This window comes from Camelus bactrianus, chromosome 21 (assembly GCF_048773025.1).
Source record: "Camelus bactrianus isolate YW-2024 breed Bactrian camel chromosome 21, ASM4877302v1, whole genome shotgun sequence".
NCBI lineage: Eukaryota > Metazoa > Chordata > Mammalia > Artiodactyla > Camelidae > Camelus > Camelus bactrianus.
This window is the reverse complement of record NC_133559.1, coordinates 18,527,720-18,550,095: the sequence shown is the minus strand read 5'-3', so window position 1 is coordinate 18,550,095 and position 22,376 is coordinate 18,527,720. Positions and strand designations below refer to the sequence as shown.

At 39.3% G+C, this 22,376-nt stretch overlaps 1 protein-coding gene and 1 long non-coding RNA gene across 2 annotated transcripts; one reads left to right on the top strand and one right to left on the bottom strand.

Annotated features, from left to right (window-relative positions):
* Positions 1–2,975: 2,975 nt before the first annotated feature.
* NTMT2 (N-terminal Xaa-Pro-Lys N-methyltransferase 2) lies at positions 2,976–21,575 on the bottom strand. Its single transcript, XM_010953850.3, has 4 exons — positions 21,308–21,575; positions 10,768–10,943; positions 5,373–5,622; positions 2,976–4,575 (listed from the first exon to the last, which is right to left on the bottom strand). The coding sequence occupies exons 1-4, from the start codon at positions 21,459–21,461 to the stop codon at positions 4,304–4,306; spliced, it is 852 nt and encodes a 283-aa protein (XP_010952152.1). The 5' UTR covers positions 21,462–21,575; the 3' UTR covers positions 2,976–4,303.
* LOC141574384 (uncharacterized) lies at positions 5,495–8,338 on the top strand. The gene is made up of 2 exons (XR_012501379.1): positions 5,495–5,632; positions 8,041–8,338. It is a non-coding gene; the product is annotated as an uncharacterized LOC141574384 (long non-coding RNA).
* Positions 21,576–22,376: the final 801 nt, after the last annotated feature.

Here is a 22,376-nt window from a genome sequence, read left to right as displayed (position 1 = left end):
GGTATCCATATGGCTAATGCCCTCACCCTCTAAACCTCTTTGCTCAAATGTCATCTATTCAACAAAACCAATACGGGCCACTCTTTGAAATTATGACCTTCCTCTATGCCTCTCGATCCCCCTTACTCTACTCTATTTTTCCACATCATGTTCATTTTCTACATATTTACTTGTAGTAACTAATATAGCCTGTCATGTGGCAAAAGGTCAAATCATGCCAACTTAATAAACGTACAAAGCTGCTGTATCTGTGTAGTTCTCTGACACCAAGTCACTAACTCTGCAAGTCAGTTATTATTTTAAAAGTCTCTCCTCAACCCCTATTCTAGATAGATGTATACACACACTCTACTAATTGAGATAATTTAAAACTATTTTTCACATATTTGCTTAATTAGCTTGCAGTGACCTCTGCAAAAACACTGGCCCCTGATGATTATAAGAGGTAGTTTTCTGGCATGGACACCAAAGCATCAAAGAGTCAGCTAGAACTAAGGAAAGCAATAACACAACTGGATTTAATTACTCATGACAGGCAGCTGAATATATCTGACACAGGTCTTCTCCCCCATATATCACTCAAAACAGGCCAGTTACAGGAAATGGTGGAGGGGAAAAAAAGCCCGGATGGGGCCAGAACGTGTCCATAATGTAAAGCAGATCATCTTTCACGTGGATGACCTTATGCATTTTGTTTTATATTTTTATGATGGTCCCGAATCTGTAAAACTGCTGACTCCTTAAGACTTGGGATGCTGAGGAGTGGTGGCTCAGGTTCTCAGAAGAGGAGGCAGATGAAGACGACACACATTGAGTCACTGTATAAACCAAAGGGTCCTCCAAAGTTCATCTGGAATTGCAGACATGACCGCCATGCATTCATCTATGAAGTATAGGTGAACACCTTCTACTTCTATTCACCCTTCACAAAAGGATTAACTTCATCTAAACCCGGTTGGTTCTTTGGATTTGTGGCTTAGCAGGAAAACAGGTGAGGATTAGGAGTTGCTTTGTTAAGACTTACTCACAATTTTAACATCTCTATCTTGTGAGGTCCACCCTCCCACCTGATGAAACTATGGGCTTTGGACTGACCACATCCTTGAGTTGGCTCCTATTGAAAGAAGAGATGTCTTAAGTAGGCAGGATCTTATCCCAGGACCTAATTTTCTTGCTACTCTCTCCGCCAAGGTGCTTCTCTGATCCCAGAGCTCACTGCCTTCTTATTTCTGTGCACTTCCTGTCTCTTGTCAGCTTGCATTTTTTGGTCACTGTTTTGACCAGACTTGCACATTCCAGGGCTCATGGAACTTCAGGAGCCCTCGGTTTTTCCTGCTGCTTTGCTCTGACTCCTGCTTGATGCTTCCAGAAATTTACACTGCCCTGTGAGTCTCTCTACTTGTAACACCACCTTTCATACTGTCAAATAGAGTTCGAGTTCCTGCAGTATATTAGGGCCTGTGCTAAAGACTGAGACTCTACCATGAATGTTCCAATAAGGAGCTCAGAATTTAATAGTGGAAATGGCAAGTGAGCAAACAGTTACAACGCCACGTGGTAAGTGCTGTGATACATTAGGCAGAGGGTGTGAGGGTAGCACATAGTAGGGGCACCTAACCCAGCACCTGGGAGGGGAGGGAAGCTTTCATAGAGCCAGCAACGTCTACGCAGTCTGGGCCAGACAAAAAAGAACAAGAGAGGTCTTATGCTAAGGACGTAATGTCAGTAAAAGCCAGGAGCCATAAATCATAGCTCCCCTAGAGGATGATAAGTAAACTCTAGCTGCAGGGGATGTGGGAAAACTGAGGCTGGAGAGGGGAGCCAGGGCTAGGTCACAAGAGGCTTTGTCTGTCCTTCTAAGGTGATGGGAATTCATTCCATCAGTCATGGGGAGTCATTGAAAGTTTATACACAACATGGTCAGATTTACATTTTAGAAAAACTGGCATCAGCGTGGAGAATGGATTTCACCTTCTAATTACTCGCCCACATTCTTACCCGCTCTATCTTCCTCTGACTCTACAAAGCCCAGCTCCACCCCTTTCCCCATCAGTGCCCTCAAGCAAGACTAATGATCAGAAGCCACTTGAGACCTTATTAAAAGTATAAATTATTTGATCCCGTTTCACAAAATCAGACTTTCATGTGGACAGAGCCAGGGAATCCTCTATTTTATAAAATCCCTCCAAATGATTCTGGGGCAGTTGGACAAGGGACAGAATTTAGGAAATAATGCAGACTGTCACCTAAGCGACACAACACAGATGTGTTGACAAACATCAGCAAGGTGTTTGACTTACTGCATCAGACTGAAGATGGCTGGAGTAGGTCTCACCCTACATGTCTTCCTTCTACGAGCATCTGTGACTCTACTGAGAGGACCGGAAAAATCAGTCCCTTACTTGCAACCTGAAGATCTTTCCCTCGTGCTTTGAGTAACACGTCCAAACCTTAACATAACCTATTAGGCGGCATGATCTGGCTCCAAGGGCCTCACCTCTCAAGCTACTCTTCCCTTTACCTTGTACTAATTATTAACTTGTATACAGGGAGGATATCAATATAATTTACCCCCCAATCTCTACTTTCTCAATTAAATTAAGGAGAGGTATAGAGTCGGGAGACTTTGTAGAGCAATAAAGATCTGGAAAATGTCTAAGAAGAATGGAAAATGACTTGGCTTAAGAAAAGGGACTGCTGATCAACCTCAAAGGCTCAACTGAGTCAAAGATCGTATATCCATATTCCTAGGACAATTATGTTATTTCCTCCTTAAGTTCAGAAACCCTGGAGCAGAGAAGATGGACAGTTATGTCAGTCAGCATGTGAATATTGGCAGAGCAGAAGGTCAAGAAGTAAGCGAATACGGGTGCTAGTGTAAAAGAAACAAAATGCCTGGGACAGGCCTAAGAGGATTCAGTTGATTTGCTCCAAGATAGAGAGGATGCAAACATGAGTAGCCTTGTTTAGCCATACTCGGTCTGTTTGGTAAGCGAGTCACCATTTTATTTAATTCTTGTCTCTGGCTTCTTCACCAGTGGTTCTAATTCACATTCTGTTACGTGCCCCTAGAGCATTGTGAGTGGCATTCTGCGGCTGGAAGGTGCCCATGGCAAAGTAAGTGACATAATTTTCCAGGACATAAATGAAGCTACCCAGGCAATGTTACATCAAGGCAGTAAATGTTGTATAATAATTATTTTCCTCCCAAGTTAGAGTGATGACTTGCAAATATGGTATTTATGGTGACAGCATATCCATTCAACAGACATTCTTACACTGATGGCATTTCATAGAAGACTCAATATATATCAAAACACAAGCAGGTTCTTCAGCACAACAAAGGTATTAGAATGTTTTAAATACAGTAGCAGTTATGTTTAAACATTCTGCTAATAGAAATTAAGTTGCACTTTTGTTTGGGGAAGATTTTAGATTACTTTTCATTAAACCTTCAATTAATCCAGTTAGTTCAGTTTTCAGGTTTATCATTTCCCTCTTTCCAAGGTACATTCATATCAATCAAGGAAACAGGAGCAGCTGCAATGAAGCAAGTTGTGTTGGAAGCCAATAGCTAAAATTAGATTATCAATGACATTAACTTACATGTTCACAGCTGAAATTTCAAGGGTAAAACAGTTTCCCCTGGAAGGAGACATTTCCTCATCACTGAAATGCAGACTTCTGTTATCAAATTACATCCATATTACCTCATTGGGCGGTGAAACTGACCCCAAGTAGAAAGTGAAACCATACGCTTTTTCTGCTAAAGCGAAAGACAAAATTAAGTAATGGACTTGTTTTTATAAGATTATTTTGACTGGTGCCTTCTTAATTGGGGGGAGATTTTTGTCTAAGACAGTAGTATTCCCAAAGAGGAAGGAAATATAATGTATCTAGCATGAGGGCAAGAAAGGTGGTCTAGATTTTACCTCAGCCACTCTTAACTAATCTATAATGCAAATCTTCAGAGACCAAAGCAGTTTAGATTTTGTGAACATTGCTCCCTTTTCTGGTTTGTGTGTGTGTGTGTGTGTGCCCTTGTACAGTTTCAGTGTATACAAGCAGTTTCTTAAAGCATTTTTCCTGATGTCACACTCCATGTATCTTTTGGAAAATCCACAGACCGTGTGCGTGTACTTATATAATTAGTGGAAACTGGTACAAATTACATCAATCATTTCCAGACATGCATTGCCTCCCTCCCCTTCATTCCTCCATCAGTTACAAGGGGGCACCTCAGAGCAGAGCACCTCTTCCCAAAGCACCTCTGTGTAGTGTGGCCGTTTCCTCCCACTGCTGGTCAGGCATGTCCATCGCCGTGCAGGGCAAACATCCATACGGGGATGCATTGCTCTGGGAAGCCATCCTGCTTTTCCTGGCCCAGCACCACCAGCCCACTCTTCCTAATGAGGCTGCCGAGGATGTCCATGTCCCGAGTCACACTGCTGTCAGAGAGATCGAATACGCAGCCCTCCCGAGCCACGTTGTCCTTCAGAATAATGATGCCATTTTCCTTCAGGCCGTCTCGGCACCGGGAGAGAAATGCAAGAAGGTCTTTGTCAGTCAGGTATCCTACGGGCGAGGCCAAGTAGATGGGAGAACAGGATGAAATGGCAGGTGGGTAAGGAGGTGAGTAGGAAAGATGGAATGATCACAAGGTAAAAAAATCAGGAGCCTGCTTGTTCACTCTTTCACGGATTATTTAACAGCCTGAATTGTTTTATTGCAGGAGGCCTTGAGAATTTAGGTAAGAGGACAGGTACCCTCTCTGAGGGAAATCAGTGCACTCTCTATAAAATAGATTCTCTTCTATCTAGTCTATCTACCTCCCAGGCACGAGACAAACTATTGCCCATCCCTTGGGTTCCCTCCATGTCCCCTGGACAACCCAGCTGTATTGTCACTCCTCCATGTCTCCTACACACGCATGCACACACACGCACACATACACACACCCACACACACACACACATTCAGACCAAAATTTAATTCACTGCTGTCTCATTTCCTGGAGATTTAAAACTAAGAAAGTCTAGTCTTGCCAATAAATGGGGATGAACTTTTTTTGGCCCCACTTTTTAAAGTTTTTCAAATATTTAAGTTTCCTCTAGGATTTCGGTTGGTCCAAAGGCACTCCACCCCTCAGGATGGGAATTGTTCCGAGGATATTAGGGGAGAAATCTGGAGGACCAGAGCTTTGGGAGCGTTCCCATCAGACCTAAGGCTAACGAATTGTTCTAAGCACAACTGTAGCCAGATCTCCCTTTGTGTCTTTGCTGCATCTCCACAGACCCTGAAATTAGCCCCAGGTATTGTCTTCTCTAGCTGGGAAGGGCAGAAGGGCAGATGCAACTCCATGCAGGACTAACCAGTTACCCATTGAATCCAGATGACGTCGTATCTCCCCAGTGGGGGTGTGAACTCCTGCAGACTGTAGCAGTGGTAGCTTTCGACCTTGTCCCCTTTGACCTGCAGGTAGTTCTGGGCTTCCAGGAGGAACGATTCCATCATGTCCACCAGTTCCACGGTGTTGAAAACCGGCAACAAGACGTGCTTGCTGACCCTTCCTATCCCAGAGCCGCAATCCAAGGCACAGTCCGTCCCAGCTCTCCCGGGCCCCTGTGGAAAGGTAACTTGTGGCAAACTCCAAGGACAGACACTCACTCTGAGTCTGAGACACTCCATTACCTCTTTATGTCAACTTTATTTGGGTCAGCTTCATAATTAAATGCACTATTTTAAGTGTACCATTCAATGAGTTTGGACAAATGTATACAGTCACCTACCCACTACCACGTCAAGTTATAAAGTATCCAATTTTTTTTTTCAAAAAATATCCAGACATATCTAGCTTTTGCCTTCTTTCTTTTATCCAACTATAGGTCTTTAAAAGAATTTCAAAATAAGATTTTAAAAAATAGTATCTAAGGTTTCAAAACTTGGTAATTTTCTCTAAAAAGTGGGCCATTGAAAGCCCTATGAAAATTGAACTTTGTTAACTGTAAACGAACCCAGAAGCGAAACGGACCTGCACCGTAGCTTACTGCCTTGTTTAAAAAACAGAGCAAGAGCAGAGCAGTGAGGGCCTTTCTGGGTTTTAAAATTACTTGTCAAATGCAAGCAGTGAGAACATTTCAATTCATATTGGGATCACTGAAATTTTCTTTTTGTTTTTTTCAAAACTGATTCTGGGGCTCTGAATTATCTATGCTTCTTGTGTGGAAGGTAATGTTTAGGACCTGAGCTGAGAGCATGATAACTGTTCCAGTCCCAGGCCAGGATTTTCCTTCAAATTCAGCCCTGATGGCATACAACACATTCACGGGGATAAAGGTTGTTACAGCAAAGTCTCCTCATCTTTTTATGCTAAAAATTGTTTCCCGCTTTTGTACCAGAAACGACATGATTTACTGGGCTCAAAAGCCCTGAGCAATTTTTTAAGTAGGTCTGTGCATTAAATTAACTGGAGGTGAAAGATATGTAGCTGGTAGAGGTGGGAGGAAATCAGCCAATGAAAACTTTCTCGAACTTGCTTCTATAAAGTAATATATACATGTATGCACATGCATGCATACATGACCAGTATATAGCTATGACATGTATGTGTGTACATAGATGTGTGTATAAAGATTCAGCTGGTCTAAATTATTTGGTCAGGATTGGAATTGCTGTTGAATAGGTTTTATGCTAGAAATTACAGTAACAAGATACTTGAAGTTGTCAGTCAAGGTCTTAAGGCGAAAGCCTGCTCTTGATTTCTCAGGAACGAAGGATTAAAAAAGTAAAATAGAAAACCTTGGCTAAGGATCAAAACGGTGAAGTTTGACCAGAAGGAAACATCAGAAATGCTGCTCTCCAGTCCACTCATAAGGGCTTCTTTACAGCCAGAAAGGTACAATGAACAAAAAGTGAAGCAACTGTAACTTCTTTTCAAAGGAAATAATAATAACCCTGATTTATTGTGTGCTTATATGTACCAAGCTCTTTGCAACTATAATAACTATAATAATCAAAAAAGTCCACAAGATGAGGATTCTCCTCCAATTAGGAGATGAGGACACTTAGATTCTTAACAGTACACAGCTAGTGGCAGAAGTAGAATTTGAACAGGGAACTATGTGACTCCAAAACCAGTTCTATTATAGGGCTGTCACCTTGAGTGCCAGCTCTGATTCCCTTGGTAATGTCTGCCTAAAGCTATGTTGTGAAGAATTCTAAGGCTTCATTCAGACGTATCAGGAAGAGGCCTATGATTGATTAGTGATGTCTGTCTTGAGTATAGGAAGGGGAGGTGGTAGTATGTGTGCCATGTGTTTGCCATTCCTACTTATACTATGCGCCTTCCGTCATTCAGATATTATAATTTAAACTAAACTAATTCATAAAAAAGCCTAGGCTAAAGGTTTCTGTTGTGAAGGCCATAAAAGAAGCATCTTGTAAGTAAATTCATAATATGAACAAGATAGGGAAAGAATAGGGAAATTATTTTAAGCTACTGAAAATGACTTTAGTAGAAATCTGTGTGCCAACAAAAGATTCTCGTCACAATTTTTTCTTATTATTTGGCCCCAAAGCCTCTATTGATCATGTTGCTCACATCATTGTAGGATGTGGTTTTAGACGCTGAATCATGGAATAATTAATCTGAGACCTCAGCGATCTATGCTAGAGGATTTCAAGGTTATAACAGCCAAGCACTTCTTTTTCCAATGAGCAAATAAATATGAAGTTGCTCCAGTTAAAGGGAGGCAGGGCTTCACCTGCTCAGCCTTCCTGTCATTCTCCCAAAAAGCCTTTAAAGGATTTCGCCCACCATTTTTAAACCATTCATATCTAATTCCCCTACTTTTTCAAAAAAACTGAGGCCCAGCGAGGTGAGTGTATTTTTCACCCATTTAGATGTGTGATATTTGACTGCAGATATTTTTTGAAACAACAGTTATTTACAAATACAAAAGATGCCTTTCACTCAAACCCTGTGTACCTTGGCCTCTCACTACCACTGCCCAGCTCTCTTTATTCCATATTACTCCACAGAGTTGGCGTTGACTTCATATCCTGGCACCAAGTTTCTTCCACGTTCTCTCATTCACATGCAGCTCCTCTGAGAAGGGTTATTTAAAGACTGATCTCAGGGACAACATCTCTAGCCTCTTGGACACCACGGCTGCCCATAACTGTGATTGGATTGAAATTTAATGCCCTTCCATGAATGCGACCAGGACTCCATGCAATGTGTGATTTCAAAACAAGATGTTTTGTTATTTTCATGTTCATTTATTGTGTTATCTTCATATTTATGAGTTCATATTAAACAATTCTCTTAGGAATTTCATTTTAGTTTTGAGCCTGTCTGTATATTTTGTTTTGAAGAACATTATCTTTGGTTTATTCCAGTGGAGTTTAAAACTAAAATGAAAGTGCTAAATGCCATTTTATAAAAAACATGGACTACAACAAATGAGACCTACATATTTCAGTCATCCAACCTCTGAACAATGTCGAAAGATCAATGCCATCAGATACTGATTACTTTTTATAAATGGTTACTTTCCCCAATAGGAAGCTAAAACTGAATGAGTTATCAGCTAGGCCATTGACATCATTGTGGTATCATTTGTTTATTTGCTAAAGTAAACCCATTTGCAACAAGTTTAAATACTTTTTCCCACTGTCCCATGTCCCTAAGTGTTGAAAGGAAAACAAAACTTTAAATTAAACAGTCTGCCTTTTTGCCAGTTGACATAAGGATAAATCACGTCAGATACTCGTATTCCCTAACTCCTCGTCTCTTGACCTGGATACCAATTTGGGATATTATTAAGGTCAGAGTACCAAAATATCATTTCTTTAAAAAGACCATGTTTGGACTTAGTTAGAGGTCACAGCTTCACAATGAGCCTTGTCTACTAAGAAGGACTCGTTATATTTGTTTGAAAAGAGCAGGCTGCTCTTTTCCAACATAAATATGCAAGCACAAGGCTGTTTCCCAGGTCCGTGGGCGTGTGTATGGGCTCCGTCTGACCAGCATCCCTGTGGTCAGCTTGGCATTCCACACGGAGTGACAAGACAGCTGGATTACTAACTAAGCTTCTGAAATGCATTGGGATCAAAGTCAGCCTCACCACCAGGCAAGCAGGAGGGGTTGCTCTCGGCCAGATTGGAGGAGAGTTGATGTCTGTGGTCCACAGAAAAAAAAAAGAAGAGGGATTTTTTTTTCTGTTTCATGAGGCAAATGGAAAAAACATGTCGTGGTTAAGAGCAGGGAGTTTAGTGTCAGACAGACCTGGCTGGGCTTAAGTCCCGGCTTTGTCTCGTACCAGCTGTGTAACCCTGACAACTTACTTAACCTCTCCAAGCCTCAGTTTCCACAACTGTGAAAACAAGGATAGTAATAGTACTTACCTCCCAGAATTATTATGAAGCGTAAACGAGACGGTGCTTCTAAAGTGCTTATGAGAGTGACTGACTAGCTCAGAAAAAGTGTTCAGTGAAATCAGTCAGCAATACTGATTTAAAAATATTCCGGGTTAACCTGACCCATAAACAGCCCCAGTCATTATCCCCAGCTCCACAGTCCCGTATGACTGCAGCTGATATCCAGACACTTTGGCCCCAAGGCATGCTCCCCTCTGATCCTATTTTCTGTACTCCAGCACTGGGTGCTCCAGGGAGACTGGATGTGAAGTGAGCCTTACCTCAAACACTAGGGGTATTCTTAATATACTTCTAAGTAGGTTGATGTCTTGACCCCAAATATTTATAATATTTATAATGTTTCCTTTATTAGAATAAATGGGCTCCAAATTTCAAAAAAAAAAAAAGACAACTTCATAATGAATTGGAACAAAACCTGTTTGCTAGTCAGGACTTTGTCTTCAGTAGCACCAACAGCAGCTTTATTATGTGGGTTGTCTATTCTAACAATTAAATGAAGTACCTTAACGTACAACGAATGCACTTTATGAAAGCCTGTTATTACTAGAAATAGCAATAAGTTAGATTTATTGGGTAATAATTATGTGCACTAATGTAAGCAATGACACATATTATCTCATTTGAGCTTCACATTATCCTATGAGGTAGGTTCTGGGGCTATGCCTTAGTCACAGGTAAGAAAAGTGAGGCTTAAAGCATTTAAGAAATAAGCCCAAGGTTGCTTATACAGTAAGTAGAAGAACCATATGAACCCTGAGCTCAAAATTTTAGCCCCTACACTATACTATCTCCATATGATCTGGAAGTAAGGAGGTGGACCCAAACAAGAAGTCTACAAAGAGATCATACTCTCAAGGCAATGTCTGAACTATATATAAAATAATATAAAGAGATTCTACTACATTTACCATTTTTAAACCAAACATAAGCCTACATTTTTACTACACTGAATTTTTAATACAAGGAATCAATAAATCACCCCAAGATCCCAAATGGCATGATCTCATCAATCATCTGGGTGTCAACTGTCTTTGAGGCTCTGAAAGAAATGTCTTCTTAATCCCCAAATTGTAACATTAACACTGCTAGCTCACCTTTCCTGAAGCATGAGAAATTAGCCGGTGCTAGGAGGATGAAATGCCAAGTGGGAGAAACCAGTCATTTGATGTGACCCATCCTTTCAGAACATCTTAAAACAGGCTTTCACGCTAAACTCTTGGCTGAGCCATATGGCTTTAATATGACTTAAGTGACAACAGAGAAGCATGTGAGCTCAATATTTGCAAAGACTTAGCCTCCTCCTCAAATTGCAGTTAGATAACTCACCCCAACAAATCTCCTAAGAAATTCCCGAGAGGCCTGGATATCTGGGTTGGAGAGTTCAATGAAATTTCCCATCATGCCCTCTTCTGTGGCTGGTACTTCTTGGTAGAAAAGTTTGGCTCTGGCATAGAACTGCATCTCACCATTGATGACTTGACTTGTTAAAGCATACAATTTCACTGCAAATGAAATATTATTAATAATTAGTAACATTTAAATGACAGAATAAATACGATCTTATCATGCATTTAATTTTCTCTTAGAAGCCTGAAAATTTGTGCTGTGGAGGGAAAGGTACTAGTTTGAAGTCAGAATATCTGGGTTTGAGTTCTGGCTTAGTGACCTACTTGTTATGTAACCTTGGGTTAACATCCTAACCTCTATGATCTTCAAATATCTCATGTATAAATCACAATCATGTGGCATTTTCATGAGTTAATAACCCTAGAGTTTAATTAAAGAATAGCTTGACACTGTATTTTTAAAAATTCGAACAGTGCTTGCTTCAGTAGAATAAAGAATGTCACAAGTTTCATAGTAAATTTTTTCTTTGAGCTCCAAATATTTTATGAGAATTTAATCATTAATCTTTATTTCTAATCACAGGTTAAGTTAGGGATGATTATTTTAGGTTATGGATTCCCTTTTTAAAGCAATGCCTATCCGTATATCTCTTTGTACCAACATTACAGAAAATGTGCTTGAGCCCTATCTTCTGAAAATAAAATAATAAAAAGAGATATAATACTTATTGAGCAACTATTCTGATGCAGGTAGTGTACCAGGGACATTCATATATACTATGTCATTTCATTATTTCATAAAAGATGTGAGGTATTATTTTAAGGCATTTATTTTTAGAAAAACATGTGTTCTCACTTCTGAGGGGTGAGTATGCATTTAACTGTGTTTTGTAAACCAAAAGGCACCCTTGAAGATACAAAATATTTTCATTAGAGGACATTTAGGAGGAATTGATAGAAAGTGAGACGAAAGGGAGAAACTTCCAGTTCAAGACTGCAAGCTGAATACATGCATTTGTCCTCCCTCCTCCCCAATACTCCCCAATAATTGATTTAATAAACTCAACCCATAACAGTGAAAAAAATGAGAAGGAGCCGCCAATGGATTCATGATTTTGACATATTTCTGCAAGACAAAAAGCAGATGGAACAAAGCTAAAGAATTTGCAGCTCAGGACTGTTGCAAAAGGAAGTAAGAGTTAATAAAAAAAAAAAAATTTGTGTACAGGTCAACTGATGAGGTGACCAATGCACCCTCCCAAAAGAAACAAGAAGCACAGCTATAATCCTAGGGAGGTAAGTATGTCTCTTCTCTTAAACAAAATAATTAATTGCTTTAGGAGAACTGTATCAGTTAGTATTGGGATCTATAACTCTACTCATTCTGGCATATAGAGGATTCCAAGTGCCTCATCTGCTCACACTCATCAGAGTCTGGTAAGATCTATCTGCACATGTAGTGCTTCTTGTCATCCTTTCTATTCAGTGGAGAAGTATATGACCAAGGAAATCTCCGTTGCCCTGTCCTTCATTCCTAACTATGGATAAATAATAATTTCCAAACACAATGGGGTAAAATGGCAGTCTGAAAGACAAAGTTAGAGATAATCAGAACTGACCCCAAAGGAAATAAAAGTAATCCAGGAAATGAATGAGAATTTAATCCAAACCTAAATAAAAAGCCCATATCCTTGAAGAGATGTGAGAACTGGTGCATCCACAAATCAAAGGTAAGATGCCAAGAAAATAATAATTTAAAGAATAATAAAGAATTCTTAGAAATGAAAACTTTGATTATTGAGAACTTTGGAATATAACATTGAGTAAACTTTTCAGGACATAAAGGAAAAGATAGATATGGAAAATAGAAGTAAAAAGATTAGAGCTATGATTCAGAAGGCCAAACATCAAGCTAATTAGGATTCATATAAAAACAGAAAATGGAAGGAAGAAAATAGTTAGAGAAATAATAGAAGAAAATTTCCCAGAGCTGAAAGAGATTATAAAGTCCAAAAGTACTGAACAACATGGATTCAAAAATACCAATAGTTGAAGTCACTTTTATACATATCTTTAGGAAATTTCAAAACACAAAGAGTAATGAGAATATCATTAAGTTATTTAGTGGAAAAAATTTTGTTGACCTTCAAGTAGGGTTGACAGATTTAACAAATAAAAATATAGGGTATGCAATTAGTTTTGAATTTCAGATAATCAATGGATAATTTATTAGTATAAATATGCTTGAAATATCACATTGCATGGGACATACACTAAAAAACTGTTGATTATCTTAAATTTAATTTTTTCTGGCACCTTGTATTTTATCCGGCAACCCTTATAACACAGACCTCATCAGAAACACTGGAAAACAATGAAGTAGTGCCATCAATATCTTGAGGCAAAATAATTTTGAGGCTAAAATTTGTTACCTATTCAAGCTGTGAAAGAATATTTACCCCCATATGTTTTCATTCTTCAGAAGTTTCTTGAAGCTATATTCCAGCCTAATGAGAGTTAAAATCAAAAGAAAGACATTGTGATGAAAGACAATGAAATTAAGCCAGGAATTCAATGAAAAGAAATCCCCAAATGACAGATATTATCAGACCCAGGAAGAAATCAGTTTACATTACAACAGAAAACACAGACTTCAAAAAAAAATTATCTTCAGGAAGAAGAATGAACTAGATTCTGGGCAATAGACAGAAGTAGGTAGAAAGCAAGGAGACATTAGTGATTTTCTAAAAAAGACATATTTTTAACCTCAATCAACAATAATAAAAGACATGAAAGGCCTAAGCAAAATATACAACAGTATAAAAATGTTATGATCAAGATATGAAGCAAACCAAAATATGACATAATTTTATGTGAAAGGCATATAAGAAAAGAGAAGCTATTTAACTTTTAACCAGGAACATTTTTCTTCCAGTAACACCAAGATTGTGACATTAGACTAGTGTACTACTTGGCTCTGAATTGAACAATAGTTACATAGTCCCAAATTTTGTTTCTAAAAGTCAAAAATCCAATAAACACCATTACTATGCATTGTAGTATGTTTCACCTGTGGAGTTACATCAGTATTTCCTAACTTGAAGACACTGGAGCCAATATTTGGACCCTTGAATAATCATGAATTTGCTAAAGGAATACAGGACTCAGTTCCCATGGACTTTTTTTTCTAGAAACTAACAATATTATATACTATGTCTACCATATATATTGACTAGTACATAGATTGTTATTTTAACAATACAAACCTTTTAAAATATTAATAAATATATAGATGCTTTTTTGACATTTTATACACAACTTAGCTACTGATTGAGAAAATACAACATTAAAAGGAGAGTCCTCATGTTCAAAAACATTGGGAACCACTGACCTACACCAGTCTCCTTCTTTAGCACTTGGTAAAGTGTTGTGTAAACAGGTAACTCAGTAAATGCTTATAAATTCAACAGGGATGACAAAAATCAAGCATGACCATGCCAAAAACATGACTGTTCCAAATTCTTCTGTATGTCTCAGAAAACCAGTCTAGGAAATCACAGCTCACAGAGTCCTCCCACAGTTGAATGCTTCTTGGGATCACAGGCAAAAGCCACAGCCCAGAGCCCTCCTTGATCCAACCAAAGCAGCAAAGCAGCCACACTCATCATCACCTGCTTAAGTCAACTAGTTGGTGGAGTTTATTAAAACCCTTAATCTGGAAATGGGAATGGCCCATTATGCCAGCAACATTTAGACCACAAGCGAATGCCAAGCTCAGCAGGGGTCAGACTCAATAGGTACGTTTTTATGGTTATGAGCTTGAGTTCTCATTTTCACCTAATTGACAGGAACATTTCACTAAAAAGATATATGAGGTGTAATGGCCAGCCCCAGGTTCTCCCCTCCTGATAGCTCCCACAATGGTGCCAGTTGATTCAGATAAGGCAATCAGTCATCAATCAGCCTGTGCTTTTTTATTGCAGAAATACTTCTAGTGGCTTATTGTTGTAGGGTTGTGAAACGTGGGGTAGTCTAAGACAAAGGCTAGACACTCTATTAGTTCTTGATATAATATGGTACTTATTTCTTGACCTACATTATGAGCTCAACCCCCAAAGAACTTCCAATGGCTTACTTGTTACAAAAAGAAAAACAGAGTACAAGTTAATTTGCCCTGAAGAAGAACAAAGATCTTGTGAACTCTCTAAGAAAAATTTGTTGAGAGCTAAGTGTTTATGTTTGCTGAGTATCTTTTTTCTTTCTTTTTGTCTTTTAAATAGTTGGATAGAATTGTTTCAGACTCCATTCTAGATGTTAGAACTGTTTGTCAACTGAAAATTGACCTGAGAGTCTTCAGAGGACTGTAGGCTAGATTTAAATAGTAAGTTTGAAATGATTGAGACAGTATATTGGATCAAGTTAGTCTTTTATTTATAAAGAAAAGAAAACCCACTAGGAGATGCCCTTATGAAGTATAAGATCTTCCATAAAAGAGATTTGTAGATGATCACTTCTCAGTTTAGCCATTAAAGACATAATGGTAAAAATGGAAGAAAGAAAGGAAAGAAAGACGGAAGGGAGGTGGGAAGGAAGAAGTATCTAGGCACAGTGGAATATTGCTCAGCCAAGGAAGAAAATCCTGCCATTTGAAAAATGAGTGAACCTTGAGGACATTATACTAAGTAAGATAAATCAAAGAAAGATAAATACTATATGATCTCACTTATATGCAGAATCTTAAAAAAAATCAAAGTCGTATCTATTTTTTTCACTAACAGGAAAGGGTGGGAAGTGGGATTTTATCAATGTTTCTGGTAGAATCCAAAAGTCTGGGTGTGCCAGAATGCTAGAAAGTTGTCATTAACAAGTCTTAGAATTACACAGAGAGGCCCTCCAGGTTTTATTTGTTCCCTGCATGCTTTAGTTGTCTGGTGTTTCTTGCCTCTAAAATAGTAGACAGCCTGCTCTGAAAGTTTTAGTAGGCTTTTTCCTTTTCAGCTGTGGGCTATTTCAATGTTTCCTAAATTCTTCTGAGCCTTCAACACAAATAAGGTAACCAAAGATGTGAAGGGAGGGAAAATACCCTTTCCCCACCTCTGCAAGGATGTAGCCACGCTCAGACCACACGGCACATCTCCTGCCCACAGGGCTGAGCATTTCCTAACTCTCTATTCTTACTTGGGTCTTCTACCTGACCCACTGTCAAATTTGAAAAGGTCAGAATTCAGGCAAAGATACCGGGGACAGATTTTTCATGGTGAGATTTTGCACCAGAAGAGTTCGAAGCTGATTCAGCAGTCACCATGCCTCCTCTGTATCTCTGCAGCATCCCGTGGTAGTCTCTATCCCTGTCCCCACAGTCCACAAAAATAATCCATGGGTGTCTCTCTCCTACACTAAACCCTTCAGGATAAAGCTCTACCTTATCTTCCTTGTAACCCCAGGACTTAACATTATGCTTAACACACAGTAGGCCTCCTCTGAATGCTCACAGAATAAATGAACGTTGTCTAGCTTTTTGTTCTTTGAATACTTACCGGTTCAACAAAGTGGTGAATGTCTATAGGGAAAAGCTGACATAATCACACATAAGCAACACTTTCTGTAGTTTGTGAAAAACTATAGGAGGATATATTTCTTCTCCTAATTAGGCATGCCCAAATAATTAAAAAAGAATAACTGTCATTGATCAAACATGTATATATGTTCTCCAAATGCTAACTGGATATGTAAGATAGAGGTGATTATCTACAGAAGAAAACAAGATGTCAAGAGGTTAACTAAATTGCCCACTAGAGAGTGACACACCTGGGATTTAAACCTAGGTCTGTTTCAACCAGAAACCCATATGTCATCCCTCTAACACTGTGTATCTCAAAATCTGCTCATATAAAAATGATCTTGCAGCATTTGCATTGCAAAGGTAAGAAGACACATTTGAAAAAGGTGTCACTGTACAATAATTTGTAAAGCAATGCCTGCCATTGGGATGAAATTGATTTGAAAAGTGCCAATAGTTGTATGCTCAGTTTCATTTGGGAGTTCCAAGTGTATTATAGGAAATGGATTTTATTAACTCTAGTTTTTTAATTGTGATGGCAAAGCCCCGGCCATTGTTCTCAATTTCCTCCTCAGAGCCTAATTCTTCTAAAAAGGGGTAAGTCAAAGGGGTTACTAACCATTAGTGGGGACCTCCTATGTGCCAGGCATCATGCTAGGCACTTTCATATCATCTCTTCACATTAGCTCTTTTAATCCTCACATGACACAGCAAAACTGGCATGATCATCATCATTTTACAGGTAAGTAATGAGAGAATCAGAAAGATTTAGTAACTTACTCAATATTGCACAGCAATGAAGTGTCACAGCTGGGACCTAACCCAGACCTATTTAAATGCAAAAGCCTTTGTTCCCTCTGCTAAACCACATGGCACTGTTGTTCGAAACATGACATGAGTCTAAGCCTTTAATGATGTCCAGGAGTAATAGATTCTTGCATAATATGTAATTAATGAATATTCATGGACTTCTCCGTACTCGGAAGTATGCTATGGATAGTGCTAGAAAATTACCGGACTTAATTTATGTGAACATCTCCAGTTGGGCCGTATCTGGGCCCTTGTGAGCACAGATACACAAATTGGAGATTTATATAAATTGCTTTCTTATTTTACTTCCTATTGCTCACAAACAGCCACCTTTGGAAAATTCATTCACTCCAAGCCTCCAAATGAACTTGAACCTATTCACTGGCCCATCCCTCATGTTAAATATCTCAATAGAAAGCTAGTGCTCCTCATAGACAATGTTTTATATTCCTGTCAATTAAAAATTTTTGGCCCAATTTATATTGCTCCCTGCATTAGTCAAGTTGCCATTGACATTGGTAGGCAGCATGATTTTGCAGTTTAAAAAGACAGACACTGCTATTTTGTGGTTGGCTTTATTCCTTTGATAACTATGTAAGTTTAAAAAGCTAAAGCTCTAAACGTTCTCAGAAACAATGAACAGTACATATATGTAAATTAAAAAAATATATGTGCTATTAAAAAAAATGATCTATCAAGCCATGAAAGACATAGAAGAAACTTAAAAGACACATTACGAAATGAAAGAAGCCAGTCTGAAAAGGCTACAAACTGTATGATTCCAACCAAATGACGTTCTGGAAAAGGCACAGCTACAGAAACAATAAAAAGATCGTCGTTTCCAGGGGTTTGGGGAGATGGAGGGAGGGAGGAATGAACAGATGGAGCACAAGGGATTTTTAGGGCAATGAAATTATTCTATATGATACTATAGTGGCTACATGTCATTATGCATTTGTCAAAACCCATAGAATGTACCATATTAAGAGTGAACCCTAATGTAAACTATAGCCTTTGGTTGATAATAATGTGCCCACGTTGGTTCATTGATTGTACCAAATATGCCACACTGATGAGGGATGTTGAGGGTAGCGGAGAATATATGTGTGGGTAGGGAGGGCTGTGTGGGAATTCTGTATTTTCTGTTCAATTCTGTTGTGAACCTGAAACTGCTCTAAAAGAATAAAGTCTATTAAAAAATTAAAAATAAAATAAAATAAAAAGACACACTCTGGAGATAGACTACCTGGCTTGTCATCCTGCCACCACTCACCACCACGTGATTTTTGGCAAGTTACTTCCCTCCTCTATGCAACAGTTCCTAGGATATAAGGTAGGGGAAATAATACCACCACCTCATAGGGATGCTGTGAGAATTAAATGAGATAAAAAATATGAGCAAATATATACTGAGAAAAGTAATAGGCTTGTTCCCATTTCTTTTTTTTTTAAATTGAAGTATAGTCGATTTATAACATTATGTTAATTTCTGATATAGAGCATAGTAATTCATTTATACATATATATTTATTCCTTCTTATATTCTTTTTCATTATAGGCTATTACAAGGTACTGAATATAGTTCCCTGTGCTGTATAGTAGGACCTTGTCGTTCATCTGTTTTATATATTGTTCCCATTTCTTTGTGGAGATCTGTTGTATTCAACGGCATAGCTAAGTTTTCCACTGGGGATTTTTAGTAGGCGTGTACTTGCTTCACCATGAATCACTGAAGCTAGTCGGGGATATTTCAGCAAATGTCCCCATGACTGAATGTCACTGCCCGGTGTGTCAGTGTGAGGCTGGCTGCCTAATGCTGGCAGTTGAAGGGAGGGAGGAAGGAAAGAAGGAATCAAAGAGTCTGGCTAGCCACTGTTCTTGCCATAATTACCCCCAAACAACAAACTCTCTGTGCACACTCTGCAGTAGGGTTCCCCAACCTTTTAAAAGAAAGGCTTTATTTTCATTTCTATGAAGTCTTGAAATCATCAAGAGGAGGGGAAGCCAACTCTAAAACACCTCAGTGGGATGGCGAAGGAACACTTCCACTGGCTGAGTTTTATTTCCACACTGAAAAGGTTAACATCCCCTGCAGCCTGAAAACTCCCATATACTGAATTAAGATTTCGTCGCTGGTAATGCCTGTTCTAAGGAAGGCTACGTGGTGACTTCCAAAGAGGCCTGGCTCTAAGGAAGGAAAATAAAAAACTAATGCTTACTGAGCATTGACTGCTTTCACATATATAATTGCGTTTAATCCTTCCAACAGCCCCACAGCTTTGAGGGAAATGATGCTCAGAGACTTTAGAAACTTGCAGACGTCATTTCTCTATCAGGAGCAGTGCCAGAATTGGAACTCTGGATGTTGGTAACTTGCAATTAATTATAAGTAAGGGGCCATTTAATTTGTCTAATAGATATTTATTGAGTTCTTTTTAATTCATCTTTAGCTACTTTCCAAGATGATTTTCTTTTCTCTCTAATGATTTTTTTTTTTTTTAATTTGGCAGTCTTCTGCCCCTTAGTGAGTCTCTCTTTGTTTTGTTGTTTTCAGTTGGGCTTGTATATTTATATATTTTAAAATTTATTTCTCTATTTTTTAAATGAAGGTACTGGGGTTGAACCCAGGACCTCATGCATGCTAAGCATGAGCTGTACCACTGAGCCATACCCACCCCCACTTAGTGAGTCTCTTGTAAGTTACTGTAATTGATACCTTTCTCCAGACTAATGCAGCTTGGGCCAACAAGCTACCTTACTGAGATGTGGCCCAAAGAGTGTCTGCAGAAAAGCTACACTCTGACAATGCATGGAGCGGCCAGAACCTATCATCTGCCAAATAGACTGTTGCAATTTTTTCATTTGGATACAAATGAGAGGTATAATATTTCCTGAAAGAATTACCTATAAGTAGTGTGATCTACCAGGAAGAGTTCCGCTTTTAGGTTCTTGCTTTGGGATCTAAATGAATTTAGTATCTCTGAATTTTCTTCCCTTCACTTGAAAAAATAAGCTAGGGAGCAAGATTGAGAAGGTGGGTGGAAAAAAATAATGACATTTACCCTATCTATCTCATAGTGTGGCTGGGAGGACCAAATAAAGTCATAAATGAGAATTTTTTTTAAGAAATATATGTAAATATGACACGAAAGTATTTGTATGTCTAGAATTAAGGATTCCCCTCAGAAATGGACTTACAGAGACTGACTTTGGTAGGCTGCTAACATATCGTTTTGAATGCAGTGCAAAGAATTATATAGCTCCTTCCACGTCTGGAAAGCCTGGCCACATCAAATGCACAGTGGGTCTTTTCAGCAACCTTGAGAAAACAGACTGGGGCTGATACATGCTCTTCCTGCTTTCATTGGGGGAAAATACAAATCAAAGGGGGATACTTCACTCTTTACTTCCTCTTCAGGCTGGTAAGTGTGCCCTGAAGTAACCATTTCACAGAGATGGAGAAGAGGGGTGTAGAGAAACCAGATAAGCTTTTTATTGCCCTATTGTCCAATTCCCTGAAAACTAGAAGAAATAACTAAAATGGAGACAGACTACTGCCCCAGTTTTTCTTAATATTCAAAGACCAAACAAAAATCTGCTCCTTTTAAGCTCTCAGACTATTACTGTGACTCAGGAAGGCCAGAAAGGGTTATGTGGAGTGTGTTCTCATGCACACACACACACACACACACACTCACACACACCAACAACCTTGATCGATTATTGTTTAGTCTCTTTTTAATTCTTAGTTGATATACTACTGGATTATATTAATACTCTCATCTTTGAGTTGCCTAATTTGCCCACCTCTAAATTTTTGCAAATATTACAAAAAAAATACCCTTCCAAACTTAGGAAATTAATTTCTATAAGCCTGATACTCAGGCAGCCAACACCCAGGGAAGCAAGTTCCCCGTGTCTGAGGGTGTATGAAGTCCCAAAATAGATGCTCGACCTGCCAGGGAGCATTTGATCTCTGCACTCTCCATGAAAGAATGCCATTGAAACATTTAAGCCCTCTGACATCGGTTGTGGCTTCTTTTTATCTGAAAAGTGTCCTTGTTCTAACTCCTCTTGCAAAAGCCCCCCAAGCTCACACAGTCCCTCCGGTCCTTTCTTGTCCCTTACCTTCTAGCACTGACTCACTTACCCAGGGGAATATTCTCCAGCAAGTAGAGGTAACTCTGAAAGAAGTCATTGCAAATGGCCTTGTGAAGAATAAAGGACATGCTATGTCGACAGAGTTCATCGTCGGTCTTCTGCCAGCGGGATCTGAAGGCAAAGTGGGCTCCCAGGTGGGCCATGGTGAAAGGGGATAATAATTATTCCTGCAGAGAAAGGAAGCCTGCCTGGCTGTTTCTTTGAATTAGGCTTCTCTTCCTCCACGAACTTGAGACTGTCATTTTAAACCAGCCCCTGTCCATCTATATCAGGAGAGGTGTCATGGGGTGTGGGGGGAGGGGTGGGCAGACACGGGAGGTCAGACTCTTGGCACTACTACCGTCTGATTGCTTGGACGACACCACTCCAAGACAGCAGGTGCTAAGTAAAGATGAAAACAGGCTGAGTGAGATCCCGCTTCATCCAGGAAAAAGCAGGCCTCCCTCCTTTAGCTGCCGCTTCAAACAGGCAGGAGCACAACCGGCTAACACTCTGAATATTTGCTTTAATTTGATTCCGAAATTGGAATAGCCTAATTTCCATTTCAAAGAGTTGTGAATATTTTGCAGGAGATCTTGTTCCCTGATTTCCATCACTCCTCCTGGAACCCTGAATCCTCAAGTTTCAAGGACCCTTCAAAGTCATCTTAGCCACCCACACTTCTTTCATCAGTACAGTTTTGTCCAAATGATTTCATAGAGATGAATGTGTGTTTCCCATTTTCAAGGATCTTCAAGAAACACAATTATATGAAAGCCTGTCTTGATGTGAAATGCCCTTCTCTGTCAGCAAATTCTTCCATCTAGCAACCAAACAATACCTAGTTGTGTAGGCCCGTTTCTTCCTCTCTGCCTATTGGGGATGTGATTTTCCTTGTAAGTACTCATTTGGTTTCTGTACTGGGTATCTTCTGCCTGTCCCTCCAGGTCCACTCTCCACTCCTCCTACATGACTATGTGCGACTGGAGGCTGGACTGTATTGACAACATCAGTGGACTTCCTTGCCTTCTGGCTTCTGGTTGAGTTCTGCCAATGGGTAGAGCCAGCAGGAGGCTGGA

What these genes read in the sequence shown, in the direction of transcription:
- NTMT2 (XM_010953850.3), bottom strand. Translation starts at nt 21,461, where the DNA reads ATGGCCCACCTGGGAGCCCACTTTGCCTTCAGATCCCGCTGGCAGAAG. An exon ending in GCTGGAGAATATTCCCCTGG is followed by an intron (nt 10,944 to 21,307) that starts GTAAGTGAGTCA and finishes TTTCATTTGCAG; the next exon opens with TGAAATTGTATGCTTTAACA. An exon ending in TTCTTAGGAGATTTGTTGGG is followed by an intron (nt 5,623 to 10,767) that starts GTGAGTTATCTA and finishes ACCTTTCCACAG; the next exon opens with GGGCCCGGGAGAGCTGGGAC.